The sequence below is a fragment of the Myotis davidii genome, unplaced genomic scaffold (genome assembly GCF_000327345.1).
Source record: "Myotis davidii unplaced genomic scaffold, ASM32734v1 scaffold274, whole genome shotgun sequence".
Classification (NCBI taxonomy): Eukaryota; Metazoa; Chordata; class Mammalia; order Chiroptera; family Vespertilionidae; genus Myotis; species Myotis davidii.
In genome coordinates, this window is record NW_006285613.1 from 2,113,828 (window position 1) to 2,132,595 (window position 18,768).

Here is an 18,768-nt window from a genome sequence, read left to right on the forward strand (position 1 = left end):
GACCAACGGAGCTGAGTTGCAAATGGGGGCAAAACCGGGTTTTGCACGGGGAGGAGGGCAATCAGACCCCACAGACGCTGCCCACCTGGAGTCTGCTCTTCAGGGTGAGGGTGCCTTGGGATCGCTCCAGGATTGGAATTCTTGGGAAGTGTCACCCTCAGATTCCCTCTGCTCTCCATCCCCAGGGTGAAATGTGCAGGAGGCAGCCGATCCATGATTCTCTCTCATCACTGATGTTTCGCTCTCTCTCCCTTCCTCTCTGAAATCAATAAAAATATATTTTTAAAAGCATATCCAATGGCCCTTGGCAGGAAGAAGGGTCCCCACCCTGCCTTAGAGGCATGTTGGGGTCACAGGAAACGAAGTCCAACTCCCTAGAAGTCAGCTTGTGGGGGTGGTGAGGGCACTGCACTCAGGCCCCTGCAGGCCCCGTCTTCTCTGAGCGGGCTCTCTGTGACTTTTCCCCACAGGCTGGTTGAGGTATAACGTGCCTACTGCCTAGTCCAACACCAAGTGTCGGGCCCGTGGGTTTCAGCCGGATACCTGGGTTGTGCAGGGGATTTACAGGGCAGTGCCACCATCCCCTAAATCTAATCCTAAAACATTTTATCCAGAGAAACCTCATGCCCATGAGCGGGCGCCCCCTGCCCGAACGCTCCTCCTTCCCCGCCCAGCGGGAGGCAACCGCCCGCCCGGTCCCGTGTCCGTGGATTTGCGGGTCCTGGACACCGGGGTCAATGAGGCTCTGGGATGTGTGGGGTCCCGGTGGCTGGCTGCTGTCACTTCGCAGGGCTCCACCCCGCGTTCTTCCGTTGTCCGGAGATGCTGCGTTGGGTCGGTCCGTTCATCGGTTCCTGGGCATCTGGGCTGTCTCCGCCTTTGGCTCTTGTGAACGATGCTGCCACGAGCATTCCTGGGCAGGTTCCCGCGTGGAGAGGGCCTCGTTTCCCTTGAGAGGGTCCTAGGGGTATAATGCTGAGTTATATGGCAGCTTTAGTTTACATTTGTTTGAGGAAAGGCCCACGTATTTTTCAGAGCAGCTGCCCACGACTTTCCCACCCGCGGTGCCCGAGGGATTAAATGTCCACATTGAAGCCAAAATTGATTGTGTGTGTGAACTGGTATGTTGTCATTTTGTTTGTTTGTTTAATTTTAGAGAGAGAGGAAGGGAGAGGGATAAAGAGATAGAAACATCCATGAGAGCGGAACGTCTGTCGGCTGCCTCCTGCACGCCCCCTACTGGGGAGTGAGTCCACAACCGGGGCATGTGCCTGATGGGGAATCGAACTGTGACCTCCTGGTTCATAAGTCGATGGTCAACCACTGAGCCACACCAGCGGGGCTTTTAAAAAAACCAAATTTGGGCCGAGACTGGTTTGGCTCAGTGGATAGAGCTTCGGCCTGCGGACTGAAGGGTCCCGGGTTCGATTCCGGTCAAGGGCATGTGCCTGGGTTGCGGGCACATCCCCAGTAGGAGATGTGCAGGAGGCGGCTGATCGATGTTTCTCTCTCATCGATGTTTCTAACTCTCTATCCCTCTCCCTTCCTCTCTGTAAAAAATCAATAAAATATATTTAAAAAAAACAAAAAAACAAATTTGGGAAGTTTTCAGGCATTATTTCTATGAATATTTTTTCTCTCTGCTCCTTCCCTTTCTTGTGATACTTTTCAACTCCACAATCTTCGTTTGGTCTTTTAAAAATGATTTCCATTTCCTTATTAACATTCTTGACTTCATGAGTCATCATTGTCATACTTTCCTTCATCTTTTAAAAATATAGTTTCCTCTGGTTTTTAAGACATATTTATGGTAGGTTCTGTTGCCTGCCCCGTGCCCCCGCCGCCACGTATGAGTCACATTTTCCTGTTTCTTTCCTGTTAATTGTTTTGTTGGGAGCCCAACAGCCGCCAGAGAGAAATACTCTGAGTGGCTGCCCATTTAACGTCCCACCAAATGGGAACTTCAGGGTTTCCACGCTGGCTGTCCTCCTGCCCCGGGCCTGGTTGTTGTAGCTGTTGTTTGTTGGACCATTTGTTTATATGTTTAATTCTTACCCGATTCTGTGGCGTCTAGTACCTGGTTTGTGTGCAGTGTGCAGCTTTCGATGTCTTCGCTCAGATTTTTTTGGTTTGGTTTGGTTTTTGTTTAAATCATATGTTTTTATTGATTTCAAAGAGGGGAGGGGAGAGGGAGAGAGGGATAGAAATATCCCCCCTACTGGGATTCGAGCCTGCAACCTGGGTATGTGCCCTGACCGGGAATCGAACCGTGGCCTCCTGGTTCATAGGTTGACACCCACCCACTGAGCCACACTGGCCGGGCTGTTTTGTTTTCCTCACTTCGGTCTTGCTCTGACTGCAAGGAATGAGTGGGGTACTAAGAGGACTCTTGCTGGCTGTCTCTCTCCCTTGTCTTGTCTCTCTGCTCAGCGTATGGCTGGTCTGCTGTGTGGCTGGTTTCACTAGCATCGTGTGCAAAATGTGCTTTGGGACACCGTTTCTGAGGAGCCATTTTTCCCGATGTCAGTACAGAATCACCAACATTGCAGAAAGAGCAAAGATAGGCTCGCCCGGGCACAGAAGCCAGCGGCAGAGTCGAGCTCAGGGAGACAGTGACATGTGCTCTCGGCACCCGTGGGGCAGGCTGGGGGTGTGCCAGCGCCTGACACAGCAAGCAGAGGGCACTGCCCACATCAGGCTCCAGAAAGCTTTCTGTCAGGTGTGCCACCGGCGTCCTTTGTGCCACCCTGTCCTTTCTGTGCCCGTGGAATACGCCATTGAGGCCAACAGGTCTCTGAAAAGAAGCAAACTCAACGCAGGCAGCTTCTTCGCTGCTCGTAGAATTACACACGGACTCGGAGAGCTCCCCTCCGCCCTCCAGGCCAGGAGCTGTTCTTATCGCTCCTGACAACCTGCTCCCCGAATTCACGCACTGCTTGGGTTTGTCACTCTGCTCCCGTTTGTCCTTGGCCCTTTGGGGTGTGCTGTTCAGAAACAAGACCTTCGTTGGATCTTTTCTCTATAATCTAAAGAAAATGTGCTTTATCTTGTCTTTAAGGTTGAGCATGGCCTTGGCCCTTGGAAATGCACATTTGGCTCTGCGTCATACCTGGGCGGGCGCTTCACAGTGGAGGCCTTTATCCCCGAATTGTCCCACTGCCACCAACAAAGGCAGCTGTTTGCCAAACCACACAAGAAGGACCTTTGGGTGTCTTTGGGAATGAAAGTCCTTTCTGCCCTGGGCCGTCCAACCCCTTCTCCGGTCGGGAAGGCTGTTTTGCTGCAGCCCGTGGCTCACCTGGGCATCATAAGTTCCACAGTAAGGGGGCTCCTTCTGCTGCCACCCAGAATGCATTTCACTCGCCTCCTGGCTCTGAGAGTACACCCTGCCACTGTTTTAACTGTGCAACCTTGAGCAAATCACTCATGAATGGTTATATTATGAGTTCACAGGGCACAGACTCTATTCTAAGCACTTAAACGTATGTTTTCTTACTCCTCATAACAATCCAATGAAGTTGGCCATTAAAAATCTCCATTTTACAAGTAAAGAAAGTGAAGACGCACAGTAACTTGCCCTAAACCACTGAACCAGGTGGTAGCACAGCCAGGATTTGAAGCCAGGGAGTGTGGGCACCTGCACAATGTGCTCTGTGGCCTCAGGGCGAAGTTAAATCTGAGCATCGCCTGTAACATGAGCTGGTTGACCAGATGTCTTCCAAGATCCCAAGTAGCCTGTGCTGCTCAGCCTAGTTCGGGCGGAGGGCTGGGGGAGAATGAACCAAACCTCCCCGGGCCTGTTCCTGATGCTGGACCAGCCCAAACTCCCACCAGGTGCACACTCCGCAGTCGTTACCGGCAGTACCGTGGCCACTCCACACATCTCCCGTTCCCTGGGATAGTTTTTGTGTTCCACTCACTTTTTTAAAAAAATATATTTTATTGATTTTTTACAGAGAGGAAGGGAGAGAGATAGAGAGTTGGAAACATTGATGAGAGAGAAACATCGACCAGCTGCCTCCTGCACATCTCCTATTGGGGATGTGCCCGCAACCCAGGTACATGCCCTTGACCGGAATCGAACCTGGGACCCTTCAGTCCGCAGGCCGACGCTCTATCCACTGAGCCAAACCGGTTTCGGCTCCACTCACTTTTTTTTATCCCTAGACCCTTACCAAGGACCATGAGAAGATAAAGGGTGAATAAGGGTGTTTTATCTGACACATTGTACATCTGACGGGGCCTTTAAACTAGGAGGGTGTCCATGAAGGAGGAGAAGGGACCCCTCCATGCATCCCATCTGAGCCATGCCTGATAAGAAAGTGCCATTTCTCTGGACTCCTAAAATATCAGCAGGTTTTTGATAATATGCAGTTTTTACTAACCTTCTCCCCAAGGCTCAATTTCAAAACAGAGACCCTCAAACAGACCCATATCCTGCATGTGGAAAAACTGGCCCTCACTCAAAGGGTCTACATAGGAGATATCTTACTGCCCAAGCCAATGAGTGACGGTGGTTAAAGAATGAGAAGGGGTGCCAAAACCGGTTTGGCTCAGTGGATAGAGCGTCGGCCTGCGGACTGAAGGGTCCCAGGTTCGATTCCGGTCAAGGGCATGTACCTGGGTTGCGGGCACATCCCCAGTAGGAGATGTGCAGGAGGCAGCTGATCGATGTCTCTCTCTCATCGATGTTTCTAACTCTCTATCTCTCTCCCTTCCTCTCTGTAAAAAATCAATAAAATATATTAAAAAAAAAAAAAAAAGAATGAGAAGGGGAGCCTGGTCGGCGTGGCTCAGTGGTTGAGCATCGACCTATGAATCGGGAGGTCACGGTTCAATTCACTGTCAAGGCACTTGCCCTGGTTTCGGGCTTGATCCCTAGTGTGGGGCGTGCAGGAGGCAGCCGATCAATGATTCTCATCACTGATGTTTCTCTCTCTCTCTCCCTTCCCCTTCCTCTCTGAAATCAATAAAATATATTTAAAAAAGGAGAAGGGGCCGCAGCTCCAGGTGTGGGCAGAATCCAGCTTCTTGGCCACATGCGCCAAGATGCGGAATGGGGTTTTCCATGTTGTTCCAGGACCGTGGCTAAGACTCACAGCTGAGGACCAGAGAGACGCCAAGTGGCCGAGGGGTGGGGGTGAGAATGCCCACAGGACCCCTGGAGGAGGGGCACCCTGGCACCGCCTCCTGCTGAGTGGCAGCTTCTGGAGACCTAGAAGCCACGGGGCAGGCTCCGTAGCAGGGCAGGTAGGTCACCCCTTCTCGCCCTCCCACTTCAGACTTCCGTTCCCGGGGCCTCCCACTTCAGGCTTCCTGTAAGCCCGGGGGTGGGGTTACAGGAAGCCAGGACTGGTTTGCACAGCACTTCAGAAGTTTGTTCTTTCAGACAATTCCCAAGAATAAAGGGAGGATTGCTGGCCGAGAGAGAGCGAGCCGCCGTTCCCATGAGTCAGGGGCCCTTCTGACGGCGATGAGACAGGTTCTGCCAGGAGCCGCTGCCTCCATGCTGGGCGGCCTGGGACAGAGCCGGTCTCCCGTGGCTCCTGGCTGTGGGCTCTGTGTGCTTATTGCTTAACTGCCACCAGAGTGCTGTTTAAACACCTGTTTAAATAGGTGTTCTGATGCCTCCATAGCCTCCTCAGGGCCCCGGTTCTGTTTGCATTTCCCTGGAGTGTCAGTGTTAGATAAAAAAACAAATACAGGCCTCCCAAGCCATAAAGTAATATAACGTCTGAGAAAACACATCAGAAAACTCTTTGAACTGAGCAACCCGCAAAGCCACTCCAGTGGACAAGGGCCACATGCCCCCGAGTTTCCTAGTTGCAAAAACGCCCACAGAGGCCGCCTTGGAACAGCTGTTCCCGCAGGTGAGGGGGTCGCGGTCGGAGAGACAGATGTTGCACACCTGCCCGCGGCAGCAGCAGAATTCAGTTCTCATTTCTAAATACCATCACCCACCCAGGGAGGAGGGCAGACAGGAAGCACCCAGCAGGGCCCCCACCGCGGTCTTGCATTCTGCGCTTTCACTTCCCTGCCGGCCGCCAGTGCGGCCCCTCTGCCTCGCCCGCCTCCGGGGCTCCGGCGCCCGCTGCCTGTCAGCAGGTCCCTCTTCCTCTCAAATCTGCCAGAAATGGTTCCTCTTATCAGTGTGCGCGCTGACCTCTGACCCGGCCGCGTGTGAGTGGAGAACAGAAGCTGCAGTGCTCCTGGTAGCGCCCCTCGCTGGCGCCCACCGTGGGGCCTGCAGTATTGGTGAAAGGCGGCCATGAGCTCTCACCTGGCTTCCTGGTGCACGCAGGCGCATGCTCCTGACCCCATAAGAGACTGTGTTTGGTTTTATTTACTTTCGTTAACCCTCACCCGAGAATTTTCCCCCCATGGGTTTTTAGAGAGTGGAAGGGAGTGGGAGAGACAGAGAGAAACATCGATGTGAGAGACACATGGATTGGTGGCCTCCCGCACACACCGGGGCTGGGGATGGAGCCTGCGACTGAGGTACATGCATGCCCTTGACCGGAATCGAACCCGAGACCCTTCACTCCACGGGCCAACGCTCTAACGATTGAGCAAAATCAGCCGGGCTTCCTCATTCGTTTTTAATATGGTTTCTGTTTATATTGTGATGTCTATTTATATTAGGTGGGTGGGGCGGTCGTCAGAGACGGCAGGTGACTTATAGCATGTCTTCTAGGGGAGGGAGCTTGGCGCTTTGGGACCGGTCAAAGCGGTGTGGGTGTGGAGACCCATCGGCCTGGCCAGTCCTTCATCCAACAAGTCATCTCGCCAGAGGGGTCCACGCTCCAGGGACCCACCAGCCCTGGTGTGCAGCACCCAGTCCCCGCACTCCACACTCCACCGGGCTGTGTTCCCTCGGCATCCCAGGCACCTCCTGGGCCAGAGGCACTTCAGCTCCCGCCCCCGCCCCCACACTCGGCAGCCAGCGGCCAGCCTGAGGGGGCTTACGTGCCTCCCGTGACAGCCACCTGCATCCTGGATGAGGCGCTTAGCACTGCATGGCTCAGCTCTCTCTTCTATAAAATTCAAATCACCATCATCATCATCATCATCATGGTGGCTGCACTGATGTGTCACTCAGAGCCCCCTCTCCACTGTCCACCCCTACGCGGGAGGGAGAGGGCCTGCCCGGGGCAGCCAGCATCCAGTGACTGATGGACAAGCTGGTAAAAGGCCTGGTCCTCACACCCATGGGCTGACGGGCCCTCCCATCTTCAAAACTCCCCACAGCGGGGGCTTTCCCCTCCCCACGTGCGAGTCTGTGCTTCTTCAATAAATGTCCACCTTTGCTAAAAAAAAAAAAAAAAGAAAAGAACTCCCCATAGGGTCTGCTGCGGCCTCTAGGAGACTGGGTCACAGCCCACTGTCCCTGGGCCCGGTCCTGCCCCTCCGCTCCCGCCCACAGGTGCCAACCCCAGGGGCGCACTCTCGATGCCCATCTCCACTTCACAGTTGGTTTCCTGGGGACCCAACCTGCCCTTTTCTCATAAGAGCAGTCACAGAGGGCACAGCACACAATAACTTCCCTGTTAGCACAAGCCCAAGACGTGTCTTTTCTCTCTCAGTTTCAGATCCTTAAACATCCCCTCAGGCCCTGCTGGCGTGGCTCAGTGGGTGAGCGTCGACCTATGAAGGTCACGGTTCAATTCCTGGTCAAGAGCACATGCCCGGATTGCGGGCTCAATGCCCGGGGGGGGGGGGGTGGGGGGGGGGGCAGGAGGCAGCCAATCAGTGATTCTCATCACTGATGTTTCTATCTCTCTCTCCCTCTCCCGTCCTCTCTGAAATAAATAAAAATATTTTAAAAAACAACAAAAAAATCCTCTCAAAAGAGGCAACTGCCCTAGCCAGTTTGGCTCAGTGGATAGAGTGCCGGCCTGCGGACTGAAGGGTCCCAGGTTCGATTCCGGTCAAGGGCATGTACGTTGGTTGCGGGCACATCCCCAGTGGGGGGTGTGCAGGAGGCAGCTGATCGATGTTTCTCTCTCATCGATGTTTCTAATTCTCTATCCCTCTCCCTTCCTCTCTGTAAAAAATCGATAAAATATATTAAAAATAAAAAGAGGCATCCACAACATGTGCTGATGTTGCCATTTCCACTAGAATGCCACCAAACAAAAACAAAAGCAAAAATTATATAATCTTCCGTTTATTTAAGTGTGATTCACATACCAACCATACCACTCAACGATCTAAAGCCTTCGATGTCCGCCATGCTGTTAGCTGACAGCTCCACCGTGTCACACGACTTTCTCTTTGTGGTGAGCGTGGACATGTTTTCATTGCACTGGGTACTACCCAGGAGCAGAGCTGTTGAGTCGGAGGGCACGCCTTCGTCTCATGTTGGGAGGAACTGCCGCCGTTTCCCACAGCCCCTGCGCCATTCTAATGCCCACCAAGGGCGTGTGATGGCTGCCTCTTCCTCATACCCTCGCCAGCACCTGTTATTGCCTGTCCTTCTCATTGATTATGGCCATCCTCTCTCACTGGGGTCTTCATTTGCATTCCATCTGCATGTTGAACATCTTTTCATGTGCTTATTGGGCATCTGTATACCTTCTTTGCTGAAAGGATACTCAGATCCTTCGCTCGGTTTTAAACCGGGTTATCTTCAATAACTTCCTTTAAATCCGCACCCGAGGATATTTTTCCATTGATTTTTAGAGAGAGTGGGAGGGAGGGGGGCAGAGAGAGAAACATCCACTGGTTGCCTCCCACACTTGCTCCAACCCGGGTGGCGGTGGTGGTGGTGGGAGGGCTGGTTTGAGCCTGCAACCGAGGTCCATACCCTTGACCAGAATGGAATCTGGACCCTCCAGTCCGCAGGCTGACCCGCTGTCCGCGGAGCCAAACCAGCTAGGGCTTCAGTAACCTTTAGTCCTTTCTCCTGTCAAAGGGGAGTGAAGACCCAGAGGGAACACTGGCCAGGCACAGTGCCCGCGTGTGCCATGGCCCGGAGGAGCTGGAGCCCCTTCCTCTCGCCTTGCCGGGAGGTAAAGCCGAGGAGCCCGGCTCCCTGCATGTCTGAGAGGCACCATGTGCGGCTCCCACCGCTCACCACCCCACTTTCCATCTTGCGTGCTGTGCCCCCTCACTCCCCGCTCCTTTCATTGAACCTTTTCTTCCGGGAACGATTCAGCGGGTTCCCGTGCCCCAGGCTCCCTTTGCCAGCTGCCTCGTCTCCTGAAATTGAACTTGCAGAGTCACTGAGGCTGACGGCCAGAGAGCCAGACACCACCGCACACAGCGGAGCGAACGTGCTAAGCCCCTGAAGGCGCCAAGTGCCTGGCAGCCTGGAGCTCGGTAAGAAGTTACAGCGCTGAGAGGAGAGGAGCCAGGCTGCTGGGAGACCGACTGCAGATGGGCAGTTGTTGGGCAGATTGCAGTGACCTCTGGGCACCCGGTCTGCGGCACGGCCCCCTTTCATTTGTAGGCGACCTAGGCCATGGCCAGGCCCCCCAAATCCAGGTGGTGGCACCCCACTCCAGGGTGTGAAGCCTCCGGTGGGCCGGACTGGGGCGGCGGAACCGGGCGTGTGATCTCAGACTCGGAGGCGCTCAGGTCAACCCCGGCCGAGTGCCCAGGGCGGAGCGTGAACGGGCGAGCACAGGTGAGGGTGTGCCCCGTTTGCCTGGCACCGTCCTGTCAGCACCACACGCACGGCCCCTCGGGGCGGAAAAGGGTGCGTGCAGCTCCCCACCCAAAGGATTTGCTGGATTTTGCCTTGGGCGCGTGGGTAACGGGGAACTGGGAAACCAAGGTTGCACGGGGAGGCGTGGTGGCCCAGCTCCGCGACGGCGGCCGGAGGCCCCAGGCCCCGCTCTGCAACGGGCCCGGGGCGTGTGCTGGCGCGGGAGCTGGCGGGAGCCTGGGGCACGGGAACCCGCTGGGAGTCATCTTCGTACTGAGGGTCTGGCGCGGCGCTCGGGGAGGGAACTAGGATCCAGACCCAGGCCGGGCAGGTCGCCAGGTCGCACCTCGAGGCGGGAGGGGCCTCGGTGTGGGAACCGACTGGCGCAGAGGCGCCGCCAGCCCGGGCTGGGCCTCCAGAGGCAAACCCGGAAGCCCGGGCCCAGGCGCGTCAGCGAACAGCCGCCCGAAGGCCCCACACCCGTCAGCCTCTGCGGCAGAGGCGAGAGGCGGGGCTTGCGTGGACCCAAGAGCCACCCCGCGCTTCTCATTGGACAAAGGCCCTTGTCAATCCCTGAGGAAAGGCGACTGGACGAGACCGGACATCCGGGATCACCATCATTGAGTGAAGGGCGGGGTTTGGGGCGGAGGGAGCCAATGGGAAGGTGCAGTATCCAATGGCAATCAAGAGCTTCGCCTTCGCAGAGATTGGCAGGTGCTCGAACCACTGAGGTGCCGCGGAGGGATACCCGCCGTGGAAAGTAAGGTTCAAACCTCTGTGTTTTGTCCCGGTGCGGGCTTCCTCCGAGTGCGTAAAGTGAGCGATTAGTTAACGCGTAAATGAAGGGCCTTTCCTCAGTATCATGGTTTTCAACCAAGGCTGCGGAGTTTGGTAGGTGTTTCCTGGCATTGCCTTGGCCTCTGCACCCATTCGTGTCACGCCCCCTGCATATGCAGAACCGGGGCTGGGCGGCCGGCGCTGCGCTTCGAGCCACGGCCCAAATAATGGAAATGTGCGCTGTTAGGGGTATTAGAGCTAAAATGGATGGATGATGGTCAGTAGGAAGCAGGAAGAGACAGAAACGGACAGTTTGCAGGGGTCCTCAAACTATGGCCCGCGGGCCACATGCAAACACAAATATTGTATTTGTTCCCGTTTTGTTTTGTTTTTACTTCAAAATAAGATATGTGCAGTGTGCATAGGAATTTGTTCATAGCTTTTTTTTAAACTATAGTCCGGCCCTCCAAAGGTCTGAGGGACAGTGAACTGGCCCCCTGTTTAAAAAGTTTGAGGACCCCTGGTTTATGGGGTGGGGGGTGGGATGTAAGGAGCCCTTAAACACTTGAGTGGATGCTCAACCTCTTTCATTAGAAAAGTGCAAATTAAAACTTCACTGAGCTAACATCTTGACCTATCAGGTTGGTAAAAATCCAAAATTTGACCAGGTCCGTCGGGAAGGTCAGCGCAGAAACGCTGTCATGCGCTGCAAATTGGATGGGGTGGGGGGTGGGGAAGTGACACTTGACAAAGGAACCTGTGAATTTAGCTTTGACCGCCAGTCCATTCCCAGGAATCTGCCCTGAGACACTTCCACAGGGAGGTGCGCAGTGGTATTTGAATTAGCAAGAATGGCAGCGATACAAATGCCCACTAGTAGGCAAATGGCAGAATAGACGGCAGCCATCCGCACTATAGTATTGTTATTCAGCAGACTTTGCAGCATTAAAAAGAATGCGGAAGCCAGCGGCGTTCCCATGGGGTGATCTCCAGAGATCGTGCGTGTGGGCTGCTACTTTTAGCAAAAACAAGGGCTGAAAGGCCCAAACCAAAACGAATAAAAATGGTTTACTCATAAGGAGTAGAAGTGGTGGTGGAGAACCTGGTGGAAGACTCAGGAGCGGGAAATAGAGTAAAAATAAAGTGAGAGTGATGGTAATGGGGGAAGAAAACAAAAGACCACGACACAAAACAAAACAAGGGAAAGTGCTTAGCTTGGCCGTGGTTCTCCAGGGACCCAGGACTAAAGCCTGGCAGGACGGCGGGTGGGGGTGGGGGGGGGGGGGTGCCCAGGTTATCCGTCCTGGGGCCTTCTGTTAAGGGAGGCGAGGAGAAGAAAGGAAATGACTTTCCCTGCTTCACGTTCATGTAACCTCTCCTTCTACAGTGAGAAGTGGAGCCTGGACATGGATCCCAGGCAGTGAGGGTGGTGGTGCGTTCAGATGGCACCACCTCTCCCTCCTGCCCTTCAGTGTCTGGTGCCACAGGCTGCCTGTGGCCTGGGAGCACAGGAGGCCCCGTCTGTCTGGGCCCAGCCGTGCGTCCACTTGCCGTCTTCCAGGCCTGGACAGCTGCCCAGAAGGTAACTTTGTCAAACTGTGAGTACAGGGCCATCCTTTGGACAAGTGTATTTCTTATCATCAAATTGGGAAGAACAAAACACTGTCAAGTGATCTGTTCTTAGGAAAACTAGTTACATTTTCAGGTTTTAAAGCACTGGAAACAAGTACAAATTATCTAAAGGGTGGTGAGGGGGAGTGGAGGGGGCAGCTGGAGGGGAGCGGTGTGTGTGCAGCTCGCAGCAAGCTTGCCCTTGGCTGTAGGCAGCGCTTCAGGCTGCTCCGAGTGCACGTTTCCTTCAATGCAGCCGCTGGGAAAGGCAGCAACTTTAAGGGCAGGAAGCGAGGAGACACTTCATTCTGTCCGATGCTGGCAGGTACTAGAGACTTAGAGGGAAGGAGGAGGCCTGAAAAGTCTCCAGCGAAGAGAGTTTGGTGAACAGACACGGACTGTCTGTGGGCATGGTTTTAACCACGGCAGGTGTGTGATGGGTGATGAGCCACAGCTGTGTGTGTGAGCGCGTCCGGGAGCAGGGATCCAGAGTGGGCGGTGCCGGAGTAGGAGGAGGCCTGAAAAGTCTCCAGCGAAGAGAGTTTGGTGAACAGACACGGACTGTCTGTGGGCATGGTTTTAACCACGGCAGGTGTGTGATGGGTGACGAGCCACAGCTGTGTGTGTGAGCGCGTCCGGAGCAGGGATCCAGAGTGGGCGGTGCCGGAGTGAGGGGGCGGTGATGGGGTGAAGGGGGCGGTGCCGGAGTGAAAGGGGGCGCCAGGACCTCAGCGGCTCAGAGAGGCTGCTCTTGCTGGAGGAGACTGCGCCCTGGAAGTCTCTGAACCTCCAGACCTGGAGAGTTCCATTCTGCTGGCTCCTGGGCCCCGCCTGGCAGTGACACACTGGCGGTGGCCTGGCTTGTGGAAGTCACCCTCTGTTTTTTCTCCCTACCTTCTGCTGTTTTGTGACCCTAATGGGGTGAATTTGTCTTCCTCTCCACACTTGTGAACGAACGGGTGTTTCCTCTTGGTTGCAAATTGCAGGGTAGGATGCTATCTTATGGTTGTGTTAAAGTTTTTACCAGGAAACCTCTAAGAATGGGCTTGAATCAGCAGGTACGTTATTTGGAAGGTACTTTGATTTTCTTGACCTGTAGCAATACTGATATCTGGGGGGACATGGGGGTGTCAGTTTGAAATGGGTTTTAGCCAAGCTGATGTGGCGCAGTGGTTGAGCATTGACCCATGAGCCAGGAGGTCACCAGTTCAATTTTTGGTCGGGCACATGCCTAGGTTGCAGGCTCCATCCCCAGTAGATCAATGGTTTTCTCTCATCATTGATGTTTCTATCTCTCTCCCTCCCTCTCTGAAATCAATAAAAATATATTTTAAAAAAGAGATGGGTTTTGTTTTAAGAGGACTCTTCTGGCCACAAATGGACTGATGGTGTCCCAGTGAGGCAGCGAAAGACAGGGGGCAGGAGTGAGGAAAAGGAAGTACAGTGCCACCAGGGGCAGTGCCACCTGCAGTGCAGCCCCGGAGACCTGCCCGCTGTGTGCGTTCAGGGAATAGCGAGATAAAACCACATACGTGGGTCTTTGAGACCCCAGAAAGGGGACAAACAATTCTCAAATAATGAAATTTTTAAAAGTTTTGCAAAAAAGATAAAAATAATTTTTAAGAGTAAAAAGCACTGACGTGTGGGTATAACCACGGACCAGAGAGCAGCCCGTCTGCCATGCCGACTGTCAGCAAAGAAGCCGAAGGGATTCCAGCAGCAGGTGGAGGAGGCCGAGAGCGGGTCTAGCGATGGGAGAGGAGAGGAGGTGCCTGTCCCAGCGTTGCTGACTTCAGGGCCTCAAAATGCCCCGGCCTCTTTTAATTCTGTGTGTTGATTTCATTTTATTCTAGCAAATAAAAAATATAAGAACATCATGGCCTCTTCCTAACTCACTTGGCTCTGAAATGTTCCGCCGGCGGGGAGATCAGACACAGCCTGCACCCACAGAAACATGGCTCTCGTGAGGGGCCCCCGACTGTTCTGAGGTCTTACTATGTTTTAGCATTTTCTCGACTGCTGCCTGGGGAGGTCCCTCCCCGGTGCCGTGCCTGTCTTCTCTGAAGCACTTTCACCTCCCTGAAGGCAGGCGCGTGCCCAGGGTTTGTGTCTTCTGTCTGTTGTGTCTGGCATAGTTCTGGGTGCTTTTAAGGTGCTTAGTTATACGTAAAGTCAGCCTCATGCTTACGGGAGGGAAATGCTGGGAGGGCCTTAACCCTGAGACCGATGCTTTGTTCCAGGACGGACGGTGGGGTTGAATTAGCCACTCTGCTGAAAGAGTGCTCCCCCACTGCTTGCTTCCCTACAGTCACAGAAGCTTCCAGAAGTCCTTCTAAGGCAGGGTAAGAGTATAGTGTTACCAGACTGGACATGCAGGCCGCAGACCCTGATACACATCTTCCCCCGGCACCAGGGATCCTTCCACATGTGTGCTGGGGGCTGAGCCTTCAGGTCAACCCTCCAGGGCCACCCCTGCCCTGGGGCTGCGTGGAGGGTTCAGTCAGGAGAGGAAGACAGTCTGGGAGAGTTACCTGTGTAACAGCTGGAGCCTCTGGAACCTGAAGGGTTACCCATGGAACAGCTGGGACCCGGGAGGGTTACCTATGGAACAGCGGGGGCCTGGGAGGGTTACCTATGGAACAGCTGGGGCCCAGGAGGGTTCTCTATGGAACAGCTGGAACAGCTGGGAGGGTTACCTATGGAACAGCGGGGGCCTGGGAGGGTTTTCTATGGAACGGGCCTGGGAGGGTTACCTATGGAACAGCTGGGGCCTCACCCATGGGCAGAAGCCAGAGGAGCCGGGCCTTTCTCCCCTGAACACCACAGTCCTGATTCCTGTAACATAACACAGAGGCTGCGAGGACTGAGCAGATCTGTACGTGATGAACCTCTCCGTCTGTGGTTAGAAGATCGAGGGACGCCTACAAAGTCGACGTGACAAGGGCTGGGGTCGGGTCAGGCAGCGTCACAGCACAGTGTCCCCGGGCGGAGGGGGCAGCCTACATGTCGTAGAGCCGGAGCTGCTCCTGCACGTCGCCGTGGGACATCTCGCCAAACGTCTCCTTGTTGTCCTCTATGAGCTTGAAGATGGCCGCCAGCTGCTCTTTCTGAACTCTGCCGGGAGGAAGGACACAGGCGGGACAGCAGTGAGCCTAGGGGGCAGGGGAGCCCTCTGGGGGCAGGTAGTGCTTCGCGAACGTCCAGAACAGCAGAAAACTCACCTCCAACCAACCCCCTCAGAACACAGGGTGGTGTGGTCTAGACTAGAGGACTCAGCTAGAGGTTCTAAACACGACCTGAGTCTTGGGTCTACCCTGGAGATTGGGGACCCCCAAGTATGGCTCGGGTTCTGGTGCTTGATTCCCCCGGAACCACCTTTTGCTCCTGACCACACATCTCAGTGAGGCGAGGAGGAGGAAGGTGGGTCCCACGAAGGGCTGGAGGTTCTGTGCGGAGATGTGGTAGCAGCAGCCTTCGTGTAGAGGAGCCAGAAGCGAAGAGAAAGCACATTGTGGGCTGGGGAAAGGGGGAGCGTACAGATGTGCATGGCCAAGGGCGAGGGCTGGGGGCGGGGTCCCGCTGCTCAGAGGAAGGGGCGCCTCTCTCTGATTTGCATAGACACCTTATGGCCTGCGGGTCCCTGTCCCTCAGATGTGGCTGGAGATGGGCTTTGTTTATGACACTCAGGCTGCTCTCTTTACGAGGCTCAGCCACGCTCTCTGCCCAGCGCAGCTGCAGACATGAAAGGGTGTGAAACTGCAGCGAAACCCAGGGAACAGTTTGGTTGTTTGTTCTGCCTGGTTTGCTGTGCTGTTGGCATGACTGGGTGCTGTGTGCTGGCACCGGCTCGCTGCTCTGGCTTCGGGCCTCTGTAATTCGTCCCTCCACACCACACCACCAGCTTGGTGTTGGTCCCCTTGAGAATGTCAGCCAAGTGTCAGGGTGGGACCGCAGCACCTCCCTGCAGCCAGGCTGCTGTCGTCACTGTGGGTCCAGCTGGGCACGGCTTGGGTACAGCCTCCGGCACCGTGGCCTGCAGACGCAGCACCGCCTGCAGGGCCGGCACCCCGTGCTGCTGGGCAGGGGTGCGATGGCTTGCCTTACACTTGTCCCAACACATCCCTTCTGCAAGGACCATGTCTCCCCACCCAGCAGTCTGACTGGAGTACTGCAGTCCCCAGTGCCAGCCTCTGTGCCACCCGGGGAAAGTAATTTCCAGTGTTTCCTGTGGAGGAGAGGGAGCCTCTGCCAGGGGCCCTGCACCTGCCGCCTGAAGAAAGGGCAGCACTGGGCATTGGAAGGGTGTGTATTGAGCTCCTTGGATGGACTCATCAGATGTACGTGTGGGCACCCCCACCAGTGAACGCAAACGCGCCTGTGTTTCGAGGGCCGTGACACGTGCATCCTGTTAACAGGGTGAGCGCCAGGCATCAACATGAGAGAAAGCTCAAGTTTTAAGGGGTTCAGAGGAGATTATCTTTTGAAACAAGCAAAACTGAAAAAACACACCGTAATCAAGATCATGTGCTCCGCGTTTATTGGGCTGAACAGAGGCTGAAACGCAGGTCCACGCCGTCAGCCGGGCGCGAGGCCTGGTGCCCACGTTCGGAGTTTGCAGACAGACTGAGGTAACTGACCTGGAGGGAGTCGCCGGCTTATTGTACCAGCAGCTCCCAGCCTGGACAAGGACACTGCTATGGCTGTGTGGGCCACGTGTGCCCACAAGAGGACATCTGTCGTCCTGTGGTTCTGTGTGGCTGTGGTCGCTGCCTGCTCTGCCCTCGGCCCTGAACCTAGAGCATCAGGCCCGAGCAGAAGGGCCCTGGGAACGGGACATGCCCGGGGGCCGACACTGGACATTTCTTTCCCAGCCTTCCATTCAATGGAAACGGTTTTCCTATTAACTTATTGCTTTAAAAAAATGTTTTAACCTACACATCTTAAGACTGTAGACTAGTTTGGCCTGGAATAAATACTGTCACATGTAAAACTCCAGGAAACCAATCTGGGACCAACCTGATTACCGGGTGAAGCTCTAAGCCGGGGTCCTCAAACTGCGGCCCGCGGGCCACATGCTGCCCGCAGAAAACATTTATCCGGCGGCCGGGTGTTTTTGCCGCTGCTGCCTGTTGCTTAGCAGCCGACTAGTTTTTTTTTTAAACTATAGTCCGGCCCTCCAACGGTCTGAGGGACAGTGAACCGGCCCCTGTTTAAAAAGTTTGAGGACCCCTGCACTAACGCATCTCGGAAACTTTCTAGGAAAAGGCAGAATCGAGGAGAAATATTTGAAGCGAACACTTATCACTGCTTCAGCCAAAGCAAAGGGGCGCTGCGGCTGAGCTGGTAAGAACATCAGTGAGAAGGCCTCGAGCAACAAGGGGGCTGGTGGAAGCCTCGGAGGGAACAAGGGGGACGGGAAGCCAACAGCCAGCCCTTGCTTTGCTGCCTGGTCATCCATACAGCGTCTGTCACCCCCAGCGACTGCGCCAGACAGAGCAAGAGGGAAGTGGCCCCAAGGCAGAGGGCAGCGGGCCATCCCCACCCTGCAGGGAGCAGGGCAGCTCGCCCTGTTCGTCCTCGGTCACACCTGAGAGGCCTCGGTGCGGGAGGAAGCAGGAGGCCTGCAGGGAAACGACAGGTTGTGCAGGGACGGCCTGTGACCGTCTCAGGGGTGCAGGTGTGTGGGGCAGGCAGGGCTGAGCGAAAAGCGAAATCAATGTTTAGGGAGTGAGAACAACTCCTGAGCCCCTTAGCGTCACAAAGCCAGCCACCCAAGCCCGGAGGAGGCCTCACACCCAGAGCAAAGGCGGCCCAGGGTCCGCCGCCCCGGGGAGGCCCGCTGAGGGTCTGGTCCCCGCGGGGCAGGCAAGATGCACTGGGAGCCACGGCTGCTCTCTGGGGTCATTTTCTCTCTCCAGCTTTTAAGCTGCCATAGGAAAAGCCTTTAGGAGGGCGCTAAGGGCAGCGTCATTCTTCGGTTCTGTGAAGAGAAACGGAGAGAAGATCATTGATGTCACCCATTGCATCGTACGAGTGAATACCGTGGAGAGGAGGGGAGCGGGGTGAGGAAGGATGTTTGGAATTGCAGAGGCCGCTGGACGCTGGCTTCTCAGACACGGGAGGGCAGTTCACCTCTCCGCACCTTCAGCAAGACAGTCTGTTCCCAGCCGGCGGGACCCCGCACAGAGCCCAACAGCCCGCCGGCCCCCTAGCGAGTCTGCGAGGCATTTGGTAATTGAGGGAGGGAGGCAGGCCGGGCACCCTGCACTTTCGATCGCCGCCTGGGGCTGCATGGGATGTCCTGGGATGCTGGACTGCTTCCTAGTCCCGCCGGCTGGGTGCTGTCCCCTCTGGGGACACTGGCAGCTTAGGACTCCTGCTCCCCCAGCTGAGGCCAACAGTGCCCCCCTTTTCTAAATGACACAGGGACAGACACTGGGGGAAGGCGGGGATCTGATTTTTGTCCTCTGGCGCCCTCTTCAGGTCAGAGTCTGCAGTTTCTAGAAATTCACACCCACGGGCAGGTCAGGCAGCAGAGACTAGAATATCCCACAGCTGCCCCCTCCGCCCCCCCCGCCGGCCATTGTGCTGCAAACTCTTCCACTGGAGTCGCGTCCATTCCAGCGCCATCCTGCGGACCTTCGGAATGGAGCGGCGCTGGGTCCCGGTCCTCGGCCATCAGCCAGCCTGGCCTACAGCCCAGCCCACTTTTCCTCTGGCAGAGATGGGAA

General features: G+C 55.4%; 1 protein-coding gene and 1 long non-coding RNA gene across 5 annotated transcripts in view; one reads left to right on the forward strand and one right to left on the reverse strand.

Annotated features, from left to right (window-relative positions):
• Positions 1-9,432: 9,432 nt before the first annotated feature.
• On the forward strand, positions 9,433-13,914 carry LOC107181932. The gene is made up of 3 exons (XR_001512649.1): positions 9,433-10,540; positions 11,814-12,008; positions 13,396-13,914. It is a non-coding gene; the product is annotated as an uncharacterized LOC107181932 (long non-coding RNA).
• Positions 13,915-14,004: 90 nt separating this feature from the next.
• The window catches only part of MXRA7 (matrix-remodelling associated 7), a 32,859-nt gene continuing 28,095 nt past the window's right edge, over positions 14,005-18,768 (reverse strand). For 2 of the 4 annotated variants that reach the window (XM_015559240.1, XM_015559239.1), the window contains 2 exons: positions 14,791-15,151; positions 14,005-14,669 (listed from right to left, as the gene is read on the reverse strand). Coding sequence is in view for 2 of the 4 variants with exons in the window: in XM_015559239.1 (XP_015414725.1) it covers positions 15,037-15,151 (115 nt within the window). In the remaining 2 variants the exon portion in view is untranslated. Of the gene's footprint in view, positions 14,670-14,790; positions 15,152-17,869; positions 18,018-18,768 lie in introns of those variants that run through there. The other 2 variants (XM_015559242.1, XM_015559241.1) reach the window with 1 other exon arrangement.